This window comes from Amborella trichopoda, chromosome 9 (assembly GCF_054954075.1).
Source record: "Amborella trichopoda isolate Santa Cruz 75 chromosome 9, AtrichopodaSantaCruz75HAP2 v2.0, whole genome shotgun sequence".
In the NCBI taxonomy this organism is placed as follows: domain Eukaryota; kingdom Viridiplantae; phylum Streptophyta; class Magnoliopsida; order Amborellales; family Amborellaceae; genus Amborella; species Amborella trichopoda.
In genome coordinates, this window is record NC_142344.1 from 1445554 (window position 1) to 1463945 (window position 18392).

General features: G+C 36.4%; 1 protein-coding gene across 2 annotated transcripts; it reads right to left on the reverse strand.

Annotated features, from left to right (window-relative positions):
- Positions 1 to 4845: 4845 nt before the first annotated feature.
- On the reverse strand, positions 4846 to 18389 carry LOC18437572 (proteasome subunit alpha type-2-A). Of its 2 annotated transcripts, XM_011626330.3 has the most exons (11): positions 18307 to 18389; positions 18030 to 18106; positions 17327 to 17391; positions 12707 to 12753; positions 10756 to 10831; positions 7999 to 8066; positions 7848 to 7917; positions 6167 to 6252; positions 5622 to 5684; positions 5468 to 5539; positions 4846 to 5085 (listed from the first exon to the last, which is right to left on the reverse strand). In XM_011626330.3, the coding sequence occupies exons 1-11, from the start codon at positions 18345 to 18347 to the stop codon at positions 5037 to 5039; spliced, it is 714 nt and encodes a 237-aa protein (XP_011624632.2). In that variant the 5' UTR covers positions 18348 to 18389; the 3' UTR covers positions 4846 to 5036. The 2 variants fall into 2 exon arrangements, with proteins under 2 accessions (XP_011624632.2, XP_088703039.1); XM_088846913.1 differs by lacking the exon at positions 5468 to 5539.
- Positions 18390 to 18392: the final 3 nt, after the last annotated feature.

An 18392-nucleotide genomic window follows, 5' to 3' on the forward strand; every position in this document is an offset into this window, starting at 1 on the left:
AGCATGAATTCCAAAAACACAGAACCTCACGCAGTTACTTTTAAACAAGTGAATGCACACTATGCTCCGGGGGGAGCAGTAAAGTAAATATTTGTGGGTTTTTCACCGAGCAGTAAAGTAAATATTTGTGGGTTTATCGTGAGGCGCTGGCGGCGGCGCCGGTACCGAGAGAGAATGGACAGCTCTTAGCCGTTTCCCTCTCTAAGTTTTGGCCGGTTAGAAAGCTCGACTCGGGACCGAGTCATGGGTCCTGAAAGAGACGAGTACGATAAATTCGGCTAAAAAAATAAAAAAAGGGAAACGTTTATATAAAGCTGAGGCTCTAAACAATCAAATTAAAGCCTACCTCAAAAATTGACTACAAAAAATTGTTTTGGTGCTCAAATATCGTCAAATTGATCATCTTGACAGTCAATTTTCAAGATTTTCAAGTTTTCATAAATCTCTCGATCTCCACTTTTTTTAAGCTTTAAACTTTATAAATAAATATAAAAATATTTTTTTAAGTCTATCAAAAAGATTTTCAGTATTGAAATCACATTTTTCGATAGTATTTGAAGGTAGGCTCTAATTTGATTGTTTAGAGCCTAGGCTCCATACAAACCACACCCATATAGAAAAATATATGTTTAAAGTAAGATTAAGCAAAACAGTTTATAATAATTTTTTAAAAATAGTAAAATAATAGATCTCAAAAATCAACTTTTGAACTCGAAGATAATTCAAAAAAGATGGAAAAATATAAAAATAAGTATTTATAGCCAAAACACTTTCCAATCTTTGCTATTAAACACCCAACTTGGGACAACTCGGGCTGAAGCCTGAATAACTCGGCCGAGTAGAAACTTCTCTAGTCGATTTTTCTAACGATGGTTTTGGCATCTCTTTCTCTTTCTTTGAGTTTGTTTGTTGCTATCGTGCTCTCTCTATGTTCTTGGTTCTATGTAAATCGTGACCATATGTCTCACAAACTCAGTTGTGTAATTTGATCTGATTTACGCGCTCTAAAAGCGCGATGGAAAATGTAATTTTGTAGTCTAGAACCATTGTGATGGTCTGAAGTTCAATAATTGTCGGAAGGCCCTAATAGTATTTGGGCTCGGGCCATCCCTTGGGTCAAAAATTCTAAATTTGTAAAGAGAAAATATTTATTTCATGTATACAGTAAGAGTGTAGGCTTTGAATATAAGGAAATAAGAATCATTATTGACCATTAAATTTCAAATTAGGTAGTGGGAGACGTGGCATTAATTGAACCCAAAGTTCAAAATAAATTTTATAAAATGTTATGACATAGTTTAGTTTGTTTGATTTTATATCTAATGGCTAAAAATAATTATAACCTCTTTGTATTAAAAGTAGATGGTCTCAAAACATATAATACTAAAAAACAAAACAGGTTGTGCAAGCGTGAGCCTAACCTAAATGCATGTGGCCCGACTATTAGTTTAAAAATGGGCCAATCATGTCAAAGCCCGGATGCGGGTCCCGACTCCCGACCCATTAACAACGCTAGCAGCCTATGTTTATGATATCGTGTAAATCTAGATCTACTTTCAAATCGATGGTCAAGATATGGCGTTGCAAGATACACCCTATTTTTAGGGCTTTCTCGATTTCAAAGTGATGAAATCACCCTCCCAGGACTTTGTAACAAGTCTCCCCTCCGCAGTGGAACTTGTTCAAAAATCAGTGATCAAAATTCGCTCGACCAGCTTGAGACTCGTCCGAGTTTCCAATTATTTCAGCCGTTGGAGTCTTTTGCAATGGGCCACCATACAAGGAATGGCCGCGCAAAGGGTAATTAAAGGCACAAGGAGTTACCGACCATACACTATCCATAAGTTACGGAAAATGGATTCATTTTTCCTTTCCATTTTTTTGAAGGGTAAAAATCTAAAGGAAATCGTTTATATAATAGAAAAAGCTTATATAAGGATGCTACCTTATAACGTATAACTATGGATGGCCCTAAAAATTCTATAGGAAAAAATAGTTTTAATATTGAAAAACCTTTTGATTGATTGTCTCGACATCAAGATGTATGACTATGAAAAATAAAAAGATTTTAAGTATAAAAAATAGTGCATTTTAAAACATATTATCTACACCGTCCATTTTCAAGATTTTCATATGTTTAAAGATCTATTTGATTTTAACCATTTTTTTAATTTAAAATTTTACAATCAGATATAAAAATAGATTTTGAGATAATCTTAATAATATTTTACATCAAAATTATATACCATGATAAAATTTGAAGGGCACCTTACCTCTACACCTACGGAGGCGTCCCTATGGAAATATATAATAAGGTTTCAACTTTAAAAATGTATAATTAAAATTATATTATAAAAAGTTGTTTTGAAGTTGCAAAACCTCCAATAGATAACATCGAGATGGATGGATATTAAAAAAAATGCAAGACATTATCTGGACGTCTATTTCAAGATTTTAAATGTTTTTCTAGATCTACTTGATTTGAATATTTTTGGGGTCCAAAATTTATAATTAGAGTTGAAAATAGATTCTCAAACCATCCCAAGAATTTTTGACACCGAAATCATATCTTATAAAAAACTTTGGTGGTGCATCTTACGTTGATTGTTTAAGGTTGCAACCTTATACAAACCACGCCCAAATCTAAAAATATTTGTGTCTATTAGGCCATTTTTTTATTGCACATAATGGAAACCATTTGGTAAGCCCACTAACTTAGGTCTGCATTGGTTTTCTAGTGTTTTAGGATTTGAAACACATCTCAAATCACAATTCACATCCACCTAACATCCCTAACGTTTGATCTCGAAGAACACTGTAGTAGATCTAATGATCGTTGAAGAAATGAAATAAATGCTCCAGAAAAAGGTACCATATTTATTGCTCAATAGTCATTTTCTTTTTTAAGAGATTTGAGTGGTGTGGTCCAGATGATAGACCTTACAATTTTTTAATCCATAATCCATCTCGAAGATGGAGCTCGGATTGCTGAATTCAATAGGTGCAGCACCGAATGCACCTTCATCCTATTCTCACAACATTTTATACATTTGTGGGATTACTTATAAAAAGATTATTTATCTAATGTACATGGAGGTCACAATCATTCTTGTCCATTAAATATCAAAATGGGTCATTGTAAGAGCGTCGTTAAATAAATACAAAGTTCTAAAAATGAAATTTTTCAAACTTTGTGGCTCACCTCAAGTCATCCACTTTGATATTTAATGAGTGAGAATGACTATGATCTCCATGTACAAAAGATAGATGGTCTTTTTTATAAACAATCTCTATATCTGTTGGCTGAACATTTGATACATTTGTTTGTTGGTGTTTCTTTTCGCAAATTTGCTCTGACAAATACTTTGAGAAGTTCAATGCATTTAAAACTTAAGCCGGGTTTTTGAGACAAGCTTAAGGATTAGAACTTTTCAACTCCCTCACCCAAGCTAATATATCTACCATTGATCCCAAGCCGAAGGCACGAAAGTACGTGGTTTTGCTCTTGAAACAAATTTGACAAACCTTTTTTTTAAAAAAATAAGTGTATGCTACAACTACTCCTAGCTCTTAAATGTCGAATTGAATGGCTTAAAGCATATCACAAAGTTCAAGAAATTTTTTTCTTAAACTTCAAATCAAACCAATGACATACTTACAACACCCTATTAAAAATCTAATAGACAACAGTTATTGTAACTTTCTTATATTAAAAGCAAATTCTCTTTGTATATGTTTCCATATTTAAAGGTAATCCCAATTTTCAAATATTAGGCAAGTCCATATCATTTGTTTGGTTTGAAAAAGGCATACATAACTTTGTTATCACCAAGCAAGGGACATGATTAGAAAACTCCTAGTCCTAGTCAAGGCTTTTACCAAGGAAGCAAGGGGCATGGTTAGAAAACTCCTAGTCCCTAGACAAGGCTTTTACCAAGGAAACATACGCCTACATGATCATATGATCTTTTGCCTGTTTTGACTGCTCCACGTTCTTGAAAGAGAAATGAAACTTGCAATGGGCAGGGGTGGCAATGGACCTGGACCCAACCAGGGATCCGAGGGGTAGACCCGATCCCAATTCAGGTACGTGTTAAAAAATTTAACCCCACAAGTCAAGTCCGGGTTCAAATCTTGGACCCTAATACCATTCGGGTCCGGGTCCGGTAATATTCTCTAGGCCCCAATATACGAAATATATTTAAATATAATTAAATACATATATATTTTAATTTTTGGATCAAGTCCAAGTCCAAGTCGTATAATATTTTTCACGCCCCCAATATATGAATATATTTAAATATAGTTAAATACATAGATATTTTAATTTTTGGGTCGGGTCCAAGTCCCATATCATTTTTTTGGGCCGGACCCAGACCAGACCCAACACAACCCGTTGCCACCCTACAAACTCATGTGTTTGTGTAAGTGAATAAGGTGCCCAGTGGAGCACTCATACAAGTATTAAACACCTTTATGGGGAAACTAAAAAAACCTTAACTACGAGCATTATTGGGGATGGGATCTACTCTACCTAGCAACCAATCTTAAACAAAAAAACAAAAAAACAAAAAAAAGGACGAAAAAGAAATTGAAGAAAATCCACACAATAACGTTATACGAAGACCATCCAATTTCGGGACAGTCGGATCTAGAGAGTACTTGAAGTCCTCTCTTTGCTTTTCCTCTTTAAACATACTTGGATAATGATTCTAAGGGAAATTTATCAAAACAATCCTCAAATTTGGACTATTTGACATTTAACCATTCTTTTTCTCAATGTTTCTACCAAATATTTTCTTCATTTCCTTGCTATAAATCTAATATAATATGCCCTTGCACATCTTTTGGAATTTGCAGATTTTCTTTCTAATCAGTGAAAGCCAACTACAAGTTTGATACATTTAGCTATTGAAACACATGGCGTGAAAATTTGCCGAAATTTTAAATAAAAACATCCAAATTTTCAATTAAAAAAACAAAGAAGAGAGAGTTCTTAAATCTTAATCATATCATACTGGTACCCCGAGAAAAATTTACTCCACTTCAGCCAGATAATCATCAATTTCAGCTGGTGTCAAGACTCTGCAACCACCCACAAACAAATGAATCAATAATCTACTCTCCAAAAATTTCAGTTGGGCTTATTTTGATTATTCATAAATCAGAAAGAAGATACATTTTTTTTTTTTACTGACAATTAGTAATATCTTGAGATATTTTAGGAATGAGCAAATAACATAATTGAACTATCATGGTGTCAGGCCCAACAACTAAGCCCAGCAAAGCATGGTCCCCGGCCAACATATGCAACCCATGCCTGGCAGCTAGGTCATTGCCCGGCCAAGCAAAGCCAAAATGGACCCATGGCTAGCCAACCCAGGCCCAGCCCGTTGCCAGTCCTGCTCATGGCCTTGGACTTAGTGAAAGTGAACATGCAGAGTCACACAATGGGGGAGAAACTTGCCTGAATTTAGGATCCGGTTCAGGGCCAATTATCCCAATTTCTATATTCTTCCCAGATATTTGGCCTTCGAACCTTTAAAAAAAAATCACAAGATAAAAAAAACTCTGAATTTTAGATAAGAAAGTACTTCAAAACATGTATAGTAGCTGCATACCCCTCTTTCAATGTTAGAATAGCTGTGTGCACAGCATCGTCAAGCCCCATATTGTCTGTGTACCTGTGAATACAAAATTTTTATTTATTAGCAACAGGATTTTCTTTGAAACAACATTGTATGCTCAGACAAAGGGACTTGAAAAAAAACTAATATAATATTCCCCTGTGTCCACGGCGAAGCTTGATACAGATCAAAAGATACGAATGAAAGATTAAATAAAAACAGAAAACAGAAAAAAATAAAGGACCCAAAAATACACTCTTTTGTCGATCAAAAGAACTATAAAATTCATGAATCCCACGGCCTTATTAATGCAACATCCCCACATGGCTAATTATATTTCACTGTTTTGGTAACAAGAATTATATTTCACTGTTTTGGTAACAAGAATTATATTTCACTGCACTAGAATAAAATGAAGAGTGATAAATTTTCATTCAATTCCCCGATCAGGGACATTGCTTTTTGTGCTCTTCTAGGGACTAAGTGTCGCTAAAAGAACTCGAAGCACTACTTCTATGAGAAATAGTTAATCATAGTACCTTTTCTCCAAAAACGTTTTTGCATTAGACACATTCTTCCCCATAGCTGAAGCTTTCCAAGAGAAGTATGATCCTGATGGGTCCACCTACATGTAAACAAACAAGAAAACGAACATAAATTCTATGAAGAGATTTAACTCTTTACAGATAAGAAAAGGGCAATCCTACTTAATACACAGATAAGAACAACCAATACAGATAAATACCATTCAGTCTACGGGGTTTCCATGGTCAAATATACTTAATACCATTCTTTAAATTCCCTAAAAGAGGCAAAAAATGGAAAAGGAAAAAACCAGGGTTAACTCCCTGACTTTTTCAATTTTGGAGGAACTTAGAAAGTACATCAATTTTGGGGAAAACATTTTTGTACCAGCAGGATGCGACCTTGAGACCAGGTTCAAAAACAGATACATAACATGACCAATAATATGTTTACTCATAATTCAGGTATATTTAAGTTAAAAACTAATATGCGGGCCAAAACCTGAGTTCACGCAACAAAAACTCGGGGGGCTGCAAATTGAGCCAATAAAACTTGAAAAAAGTTTTCAATTCACAGATTCTGATCAACATCAATACCATAAGGAAGTTTTATAATATAAATTCATATGGCAATTACGGTGTGGAGTTAGTATCAGTATCGTTAAAACAGGTCTTCTTTTTAAAATGAAAAGGCAGAGGAGCGTTTTGTGGATTTTTCTAAGCCAGAGGGGGACGAGAAAGTGGGCTTTACTATATTTATACGGATAACATTACGCAACGCCCATAGGCAAAAATGAACAGTGTTTTCACCAATGGGCTCGCTGCCATCCATTTTTTTGGATAGCATGGAAAATTGACCGCACTGGACATAGTATGTACAGTGCGGTCGATTTTTTATATGAAACCGCAACGGCTCTATGGGAACCGTTGTGGCTTTTCAAGCTAAACCGCAACGGTTCTACGAGAGAGCTGTTGCGGGGCGAAAACATTGTACCCTTTTGCCCCATGGCGTTTTTAAAAGTTTTTCTGCATATATATATATATATATATACACAAAAAGACAAGATGAGGGAAAGTAGAGATGACTGTATGGCAAGACAAGAAAAGATAGAATTTGGAATGAATATATTCGAGGGAACTGGAGGAGGCTCCAATAAGTGACAAGATGAAGAAAAGTAGACTTAGATGGGCTGACCATGTGCATCGCCAACCCAATACTGCACCAATTAGGAGAAGCATTGCTTCAAGTGGAAGGTTTTAGAAAAGACATGGATTGAAGTAGTGAGAAAGGATATGGAGACTAATGGTCTTACTGAGGGTACAGCCCTTGATAGAGTAGAATGGCGAAACAGAACTTGTGTAGCCAACCCCAAATAGCTTGGGTAGGGCTCTAATGATAATGATGATGATGATAATCATGATGATGACGACAAACAGAACAGTTAAGCTTGTTTTGGTTCAAGGACAAACCAGTTCAAACTTCGAACCCTTGATGGGAGAGAACATGATCATTTATGGATAAATGGAACATCCAAACTGGGCCTAAAAGAACAATTTGAGTCTTTCAATATTTTACTTCTAAGAAAAAAAAAACCTGTATTTTTTCTGATGCCTACACCAAATTATCTATGAGAAGCACACAGGTACCCTCCACGGATAGGGTCACTGGCAAAGCCAGAAAAGAACCAACAAATACCTGGTACAACTGTGGACCATTGTCATCATATCCTGCAACAAGAAGTGAAACTCCAAAAGGTCGAACTCCACTGCCAATAAAGAGCAGATCAGAAAAGAAATGCATGCAAGAAATTTTATTTCCAAAGCATGAGACCAGGTGTAGTAGTCACCCAGATTGAGTGAACTCCTGCATGACAGCCGCAGTTTCTCTTACAAGCTGTGTAACAGGGATTGGCTCCTGCATTCACAAGTGCAGTGAATTAGTTGCGGAAATGCTTTGAGCTTGATAGATATATTCATTTCGTTGGTTTGGGATTGAAAGTTTGTTATCATTCAAACTTACGCTAGAGCTAACAAGCCAGCTACCGACTAATAAAAAATTTCATTGTTGAATAAGCATATTTAATGCAAAACCCCACTGCACAAAAATTTCAGATATCTCCAACAAAAACAAAACATGAAATCCTTATAATACCAGAACATGATAAATCAATGACTAGGAGTTGCTCAAAAGCATATAATTAAAGCAATATCATGATGAGCCACATACACAGTTGTTTTAGTACGACAAAAGCAAATGTCCCCATGAGCAAATAAACCCATTTTTGTAGCATATCAAATAAACGAGGACCATTTTGCAGCACAAAAAGAAACCATCGACAATTATTTTGGATCTACTCAAACATAATGATTCTAATACAGCATGCCAGTATGGACTCGAACATTACCAAGAATAAAACAAGTGGGGACTTTCATTTCATATTAAAATTTTACAGGCAACCAAAACATCAATCCAGAGAAACAGAACGTTGGCTTACACCCACCTCTTTGCTTTTTGGTTATTTGATACATGTCCCCTTTTGTTGAATGTCATTCAACCATTTCCTAGTTACCAACAAAGTTCACTAAAACCCCACAGAAAACTCTCTCATAAGCCTACCGCAAAGGTGGCCACTCAAGCTACTATACGTAAATTCTTGCTATGAAAAAGTTCCATTAATATCGGTTTCTTATTAGTGATATATAAAGAAAGCAAGAGGTTATGACAGTCTAAGATATACCACATTCCCTTTTTGGTCATCAAATTCTTACCCTTCAACTGCCATTCCTAACAAAATCACAAGGAGGAACCCTTAGCCCCTAGCCTGATCGGGCTGGAGCTCTAGATATTTCCCTTGCTCTTCCAAAGTTCCCCCTTCCACCAATATCTTTGCATGAATAGAAGTATAGTTCTCAGTTGAAGCACACGAGGACCTCAGCAAATCAAAGCACATATGATGAACTGACAGCTTAGGTGAAATAGATTTTTCACAATAAACCATTTGCTTTATGAATTTTATCACAACAAAAATTATTTTCATACAGTAAATCTGAAAGTAAAATAATACTACATATTGTTGCTATCAGGCAGTCACATTTATATCCAAACTAGACCAGATACAGGGCCACTAAACACAATCATATATTCAAATTCAAAGTACCGTGAGTTCATAGTCATTCATATCAATCCTCAAAACACAAAGAGACCAGGATCAAGTTGGTCCAAAATGATAATCCAAGCAAGAAAAACAGTGAAAATGGTCTCAAATGCTGTAAATGATTACTATATGTTTTACTTCTATTTTCCTTTTTCTTTTCTTTTTTGTTTAAGGTTGTCAGATAGGGGGGAAAAAAAACCAAGGGAGGCTGGTTATTGCCTCAAATCAACACCCTCATAACTCTCCCAACTGATTCACCCCAAGGAAAAAAACACCACCCTCATAGCTCTTCATCATAGCCTCAATCAGAAATTCTTTATCTTAAAGCTGACCTCACCGAACCACTGCAAAATGTCTTAAGTTAAGAGTGAGTTTGGGAACCAGTAGTATAAAAATTGGACTAGCCACTGAACTGGTCAGGGGTAGTCCAATCAAAACTGGTGGGGTTGAACCAAGGTTCAAAGAAAGGGATCAATGACCCAGAACGCCCATTCAGAAAACTAGTCTGGTTCGGCGGATTGGAGATCCAGCCGAGTGAACCGGCCAATAAAAATTAAAAAAACAATAGAAAAAAAAAATTGAAAAAATTAAGAAGTAAAAGTGGGGCCTGTTCAAGCCGGTTCTGTAAGAGAACCGGCCAAAACCAGCAGTTCCTAGAGAGCACCTGCCAATTCCCAATACTTAGGCGGAACTAGGCCGGCCCCTCTGGTTCCCGATCTGGACCGGCCAGTTTCAATCCGGTTGCCTTTTTTTCATACACTGGGTGAACTAGTTGGACAAGATTTAATAAAGATGAATAACAATAAGAAGAATAGCTTAAAAATATGAAATTATTTAAAATGTGTTGCCCAATCTTGTTAGGCAAGCGAACCGGTCAAAACAAAACCAACTACCCGACCAGTCAAAATTACTCAAACATGGTTTTTTACTGGTTTTCAATTTTGCACCAGACCAGTACAAGGTAACCGTCAGTGTTTTGACCATTTGGACCTATCCATCTAGTCTGATCTTGATGACATTCTTTCAAACAAATAGCCATTTGATGTAAAGCCTTAAAGGATGCCCCAGAAGAGTTAATAAATATAAACAATGATATTCAACAAATATGAGAAAGAAACCACCATGTTAAACATACGGAGGGAAAGAAGATCCGGAGAGGGGAAAAAGAAGGCACTCACTAGAAATAGGAAAACATGTAAAGGAAGTGGCTGTTGAGGGGCCACACCAGCTAATAGTAGCTTTTGGTTTTTAGTGATACATAAAAAATGAAAGCAACAGCACCTCAGTGCATCCAACAACCATACAGATATGCAAGGAAGAAGAAACTTACGCAAATATGCAAAGGCAAAACCAAATAGGAAGGAGGATCAGATATAACAAAAGTCAATTTGTTCTCATGAGAGAATATTCTTATACATGATAAATTGATGTAAATAGGGGAGCAATTACTTTGTACAGTCTATAATACTGTTGTGCTTGTTTTCTACTTTTCCGAACCAAAACTCGGGAGTCAGGACCCATCCCGCTGCAAAAAACAAAGAACAACATCATAGAATAATCAGTTGTACCTTGCATGAGTATATATCTGCTACTACAATTGATGATTACGAATAAGCATAGGGTACTTAAAGAAGTGGAATTTATCAAAAAACAAAAATAAATCGAAAAATTAGAAACAGTGGGCAAATTGAGAACTGTGCTTGCTGCTCAATCATTCCCTGCTATCCATTATCCGCTATGATTTTTATTACATCTAAATGATCTAAGATTCCAATGATATGCTCTCTGGCAATGTAGGTAAAGTAGTGTTTCAAAAAAAATTTGTAGGTAACGTTGAGCACTATAAGTAGGTTGATCTGATCATTTACATTGAAATTCTACAAATAAAAGAGGGCTTGATGTCATTTGATATCTATATTACCATTGCATGTATGTATGTACTTATTGATTTCTTGTACATATAGACCCAGAGCAGCAATATGCTTGCATGCATGCATCTCTAAAATAAAAATATAATATCATGATGCACCAACAGAATTATATAAAAAATAAATAGACACAAACAGCACGATCCTAAATTAGTAATAGCAGCCACTAGAGAGACAGCCTACATTCTGAGGTCCGAATGTTGTGTGGTTCAAGCACAAGGAGGTATGTCAGGACTAGGCTCAACAACACATTCATAGAACATCAGCGTGAGGCTTTGGATATGAGTTGGTCCACCCCGTCAGAGACTATATTGTTACTCCAGAATAATCTCTGTGGAGCCACCATTACATATCACAAAGGTAAATCAGGACTTGTCATCTTGCATGGAGTCCATCAGGCATGCATCACACCATGAAAGTTGGACATGCCCAAACTGAATTGAAGCATGAACAAAATATGGCCAGCCCATCCCAATGCAACCAGCCCAAGAGCAGTATGGTTTCGCATGTTGTCCTAGTAAAGCGGTGCTACATGGAAACCTATGTGTTCAAGACATACCAAGGGTCAACCGCAAGGAAGAGTAAAAATTTCTAATGTGGACAGGTCTTTAAACTTCTGGATACTTTTTTCTATTAGTAACTTAATTTTAGTCATTTCTGGAAAGTACAGTACGAGGTTTGGTAGGTAAAAAATTGAATGTCTTACAAAATTCGCACGTAAAAAAAGATTTGTGTGACTGTAGTTAGAATAGGAGTGTTGTGGTGTTCAAAAAATTCGCCAGGATTGGGGTTGGATAACCAATTCAGATCTGGGCACACATTGTAAACTTCTGGATACTTTAAAACTTCCAAAACAGAGTCAGTTGCACATCTTAACACTTCCCCCGAAGTGTTAGGCATTTCCAACCAAGCATAAATTGCACATGCAGACAAATCAAAGTGCCTACTACTTAACAGAAGCATCACACATGTAATTTATTCCACTAAGTGTCAGACACATCAGAAGCATAAAGAAGTCAATATTTAAGCAGCAAAAGTAAAAAGATAGCACAATGTAGCTAGACAAAGAGAAGCTTCAAAGTTTATTTCCTTTTTTTTTTGGTTAAGCGTGCTTCAAGTTGGACTGCATTAATCTTATATATCCAAGCATTATGTTACTCATTTTTTAATAATATACGACACACTAACCCCAAATCATGCGAAAGAATTTGGCTCAAAATTTGACCGATTGAGGGCTAACAGACTTAAGTACCATCTGTATAAGTATCCTCAATTGAAAAGCAAAATATGTGAAACCAAGTCAGCTTTTTACTTTCAGAAAAGAAACACAAAAATCAACATGTGAGAAGCCGCACCAACATTTCTGAAATTGATATAACAAATTAAATGAAACAAGGACTTCTGTGACATGTCAATACATTCTTCAAATATAAGCACTTCAAACAATAGTGTGAGTGAGTATAGATAAAAACCTGTAAACAACTCCAATGTTTGGCGTGAGAAGCTGGATCTTTTGCACCTGAAACCATCCAAATGTCACAAACTCAATACATTTCGTGAAAATCCACATGAAATGAAAAATCAATCATGTTTGTTGTAATTTTCATATGCAAAAGAAGATCCCAAAATACATGCAACTATAAATCAAATTGGAAAAATCTTATATTGAAAATAACAAATTCTTCAGCACTAACTATCAAAAAGTATATGTTTCAATAAAAGACAATTCTTTTCTATAGTTAACCCATTTCAACAACAAATATCAAAAAGTGCATGATTCAAGAAAAGGGAAGTCTTTTGTACAGTTGATTCAACAAAAAACTAATTTGGAGCACCTACTGGACGGCACTGCAACACCCACAAACCAAACCTAGAATAACAGCATGGCAAGAATATCTATTCCAAATAATGATAACTAACAAGCAGTCTAATGATAGCACACAACCATGAAAAGATTGCCCTCAGAAACCAATCATGACACAGCATCTATGCTTGGCTTCACAATATGTGAAATTCACATGCACAATGAAGATCATAACAGTATAAATGTACATGTTTATAAGTAGATTGCATTATCTAACCAGGATCATATCTCTCGCCTTGGCTTTTACACCATATTGTATTCATATATTACATTTGATTAATCTTTTGTTACCAAAAGATATTTTAGATCTGAATAGTGTTAAAAATTTTGTAGCGGGAAACAAAATGCCCTCCTCCATTTAGGGGTCCTTAGGGGCATTTCTTTCACCCCAAATTTGGTAAACACATCCTCTTAGTCCTGGCCAAGGTCATGACGTTTTGGAAAAAAAAATTGTCTTTTTTTAGCATGTAGAAAGTGCAGTGATAGGAGCCATCCATTTCCGAGAAGAAAAAATGGCGTTCGAACAAGATGCTAGAGGGATTTGTGTAATCCCAAATATTTGTTGTAGATTGCCTCATCACCAGATGAACAACTAAAAAAAATTTATTCTAGTTCTTAAAGGGCTAGATCTAGCAATGATGAAATGGATGGCCCATGCCTAGCAAGTCCGAGAAAACCATTTTCCAGGGTTTCTTTTGAAATATTTTGCATGGGCTTCTTTATAGGGGCCAAAAGGATGCAAATATCAAGCTTGAGGCAAATCAAATACTCCTAAGGCCTTCAAAATGAGGGACAGTTACCAATGTAGCGACCTGCCCAAGGGCAGACAAATTTTTTCGCATTTATAATTGAAAATCTAATAACAACAGCGACAACAACAACAGGTTTGTACAAAGTTGGCGCCTCAAACAATCAAAGTAAGATGCATCCTGAAATGATGCCGAAAAATGCAGTTCAAGTGCTGGAAATCCCTATGATGGCCTGCAAATCTATTTCCATTTCTAATTTTGAAATTTAAAGCTTCAAAAATAGTGTAGATCGAGCAGATCTACAAACATTTGAAAATCTTGGAAATTGACAATCTAGATAATACATTACAAGATGCACTATTCCAAGACTTTAAATATTTTTTCCTAACATCCATACATCTCAAGTTTTGACACAAAAACTTTTGACACGGATCTCTAGAAAAGTTATGGACTTGGGTGAATGTGTCTATTGGTAGTTTTTCTATATATATATATATATATATATATATATATATATATATATATATATATATATATATATATCTCTATGTATAAATATATAAAAAAAAAAATCATAGGTCCACGAAACCTAAAGAGGCCCCAAATCTATGGGGCCACTGAGATGGAGAAGCCCCAAAACTCCTTAGGGTGGCAGGCCCAAAAGTTCACCAAGGCCTTCAACTTATCTTGCAAAGCTTCTAGACCCAATTCCTTGCACTGTGAGGTGCATGAGTTCCATTCAATCAACAGTAACCAAATACAGGCCATTAACTCAGCTCTCCAAAAATAACCCCGCTGCTGAGAAATGTGTGTTGTAGAAAGCAGTGAATAATTGCAGCATATGCAGTACGACCCATTCCCTCTCAAACAAACCACGGATGAAGTGCCAAACTTGTTTTTCCACTGATCAATGGACAAACAGGTGGTCTACCCCGTCCTCTTTCCACATGAGACAATAATGGGGGATAGGAAGGCCCCTTCTTTGCATGTGACATTTCAAGAGCTCTATTTCAAAGGACCAACTGACTGAATGCTCAAATTTTCGGTAACTGAGAAGTGCCCAGAGGAAACAGCAGATCATACCAGCCTCCCCGGTCCAGTTATAAATTGTTCATTGAGCGTTTTGAATAACAAGGCAAAAGGGGATCTCTGAGTCCCGGAGAGCACCTTTAGATTTTGGAGTCTAGATAACTATGTAGCACTCTGATACTACTACATTGGTATATGGCTATGGCAAAGAGACTTGGAAAGAACCTTGCAAGGGGTTATCTCCCCAACCCAAAGGTCTTTCCACAATCTAATATGGTGTCCCTTCTTTGCAACAAGTCCGACATGGCTGGTGAACTCGTCATGACTGAAGTAAATACCCTTCCAAATTAGAAAAATAAAAATAAAGGGAAAGAGGGGATCTCCGAGAGGAGGGGATATGACAACAATGGCTGCCATTGATTAAAAATTTAAAACCATAAAATAGGGCAACTTAAGAAAGCCTGAAATCCACTTCCGCTACATACAACCATAGCCCATGAGTCCGATAACTTGATCCATAGATCATAGTCCAAGTGGTCATGGGCCTTTTCTCGGTTTCGCTTGAAGACCAGACCTGGAGTTTTGGATTGATAAATAGAATAGACAGCTTCATGAGCGGGGAAAGCCCCATCCAATATTTTACCATCTCAAAATGCATCCTTCAAGGGATAGCCCGAGGTTATGCCTCAATGGAGAAGCTAACACAATTGCTAATAGTTTCTGTGAGCTATCTAACAAGCAGTTTGGCTTGAAATGTTTTTACTTCTCCACACCTGACCTTCGGCATCAAAGCTATGAAGGTTGAGTTCATGGCCCTGTTTATAATGCTCCATCAGAAGAACTCAAAAAACAACCAACAGGGCTGGGGCAACCGAGTCCCAAAAACAATGCAAGAGAGCCACTGGAAACCATCAGGTTCAAGAGCCTTATCATGACCTAGAATTTCAAGCTCAAAGAAGGCATGCTCCTAACATTTGGCCATGTTGCTGTGGATTTGTTGAAAGATTAGGTTAGCTATTACAGGCCCAACGTGGGACTCCCTCGAGAAAAGACTTTGGAAGGGGTCTCACAGAAGGGGATATCACGCTGCAATCTATGTAATAAGGCTCACCCTCCTATGGTTTGCTATCTTGTGAAAGAAAGTCGTGCTTTGGTTGCCCTCCTTGAGCCATTTGATTGAAATCTCTGAAACCAGAAGATCTCTTTAGCACCCTATAATATTCAAATTTGACTTCTGATCTCCTGGCCCTCTCATCAGGACCAAGGGTCCCGAACTCCTCCAACAAGTCAGGCTTATAGCCTGAAAGTTCCCAGACTGCTGGCAACTCCAGTTCTTAAGGTCAAACTTTAGCAACTGCAATATCATATATAGTTTAAAACCTGTCCATCCTTTGAGTACATAGGACGACCACAACTGTGGTAACAGGTCATACAAGGCACTCTATCCAACAAAATCCACTCGAAGCTGAAGGGTTTTGGGCCAGTGAGGATGGGCTGAGATTCTATAATGATCAGAATGTATCCTGAAAGCTTTAAACAATGATTAAAGCTTTCAGAATGTATCCTGAAAGCTTTAAACAATGATTAAGGAACAAATCCAACCACATGAGACAAATAAGTGAATCGAAATCCATGCAGTATGAGGGGTATAGACATGATCATCTTAAAATTGAAAGATTCAATAAGCCTTTGACCTCCACACAATCTACTAACCAGATGCACTAGAAAACCACATTAGATAGTGTATACTTATCATATCTATTCTATTCATCAATCTGCAGGAGTTTCTGTTAGTTATGGTCCTGAATCTTCCTTTACTCGTCATTCAGAACTGCTTCCAAAACATCAACAAGGATGAGGGGTTCCTTTACTCATCATTCTACTTTTGTTCCTCTGTATCTTCTTTTTTATGGCATTGATCATACAACTAAAATGTAAGCCATACATATTGGATAAATTTTCACACAAGGGACATCAAGACATAGAAAAAATCATCCTAGAATTTGGTAATTCTGAGTAATCGGATTTTGTTGAGAAGACAACATTATGTGCAAGTGAATTTGTGAGGTTCAAACTCTCACATGGATCTACCAGCAGGTATAAAGCTTCTTCGGCAGCTATGGATTACAAGCAAGAATGTGGAATAATTTAATAGACATGAAATAATCCATGAAGATACAAGATCAAGGTAATAAAATATTGCATTGCAAGTCCAAGAACATCTAAAAAACAGAAAATAAGAAGTTGAAAGCACTTTTAAGTTTTAAGCTTTAAGGAGACTAAAACAATATATAATAATATGATAATAATTTAAAGTAGAATAAGAAACACTGAAACCCGGCAATGTGAACTGATGCAGATACAAGTGATGCCAAACAGATTTTGCATCGAGAGGAAGGAAGTACATTCACAAATATTCATGGAAAAAAAAACGTAGTTGGAAATCTTACCGATGATTCATCCACTAAAATTGACGGTAATTTCTTCTCAGTCGCAATAACAACCCCATCGGCAGCTGTATAAGGAAACTGTATGTCAAGCTTCATTGGAAACTTAGTTCATTGATAATTATCTCCTCAAAATAAAAGGTTACAACATTCATGTCTTGCAAGTGGCCATTTGATCCTTTAGCCTAAATGATATTGCTTCCTTTGTACATATGACTACCATTAAACGTAAGTGCTTCTAATGAAAATTATACATTCTCATAAGCCTAGATTGAGATTATATATTTTGTTTACAAGTTCAGAAATACCCATGAATATCAGCACAGAAAAGCAAAAAATAAAATGATAAAGTAAGGCCAGTCTAAATTCTAACCCTAAAAATAAAATAACGCCGAGCAGCACCCAGATTAAGAAAATACACCTTCTTTACAAGTTCTGAAATACCCATAAATGCCAGTGCGAAGAAGCAAGCAGAGAAATAACTTCCAAAAAAAATTATTATTCATCTGAATCACTAGCTACGGACGATAAGAAAGTAATAGTCAAAATACAAGAAAATAAACTCGAATAATCTACAATTATCTAATCTCCAGAACTATATAATAGATGGCCAAAGCTGCAATCAAGTCAACAATAAAGAGAGAAAAGTCAAACACTAGAGAGAAAGTAGAGACAAAAATAAAGAGAGAGACTGAGGTAAGAGTACCTTTGATTCCTAAAGAGGTTTGGCCTGATCCGACAGCCATTAGGGCATGCTCGATCTGCACCAGTTTCCCCGAAGGGCTATAAAATTGGAAGTATAGAAATTGAAGTCAGAACTCATCAAAAAAAATTGGCGGTCGAAGAACTTGAAAAACATGTAGAAAATCGAAAATATAGAAATCATAGTTGGAATTATAAAAAAACAATGGATATTGAGCAATATATGAAAAGAAGAAGAGCAAAAAATATATTTACTGCGGGATCCTGGTGTTAGCTCGTACCTGAAGGTAGTGAGAGAAAAAGAGTACTGGCTGTCTCCCATTGCTAGATACGCAGCAAGAGATAGAAAGCGATGAATGTATATAGG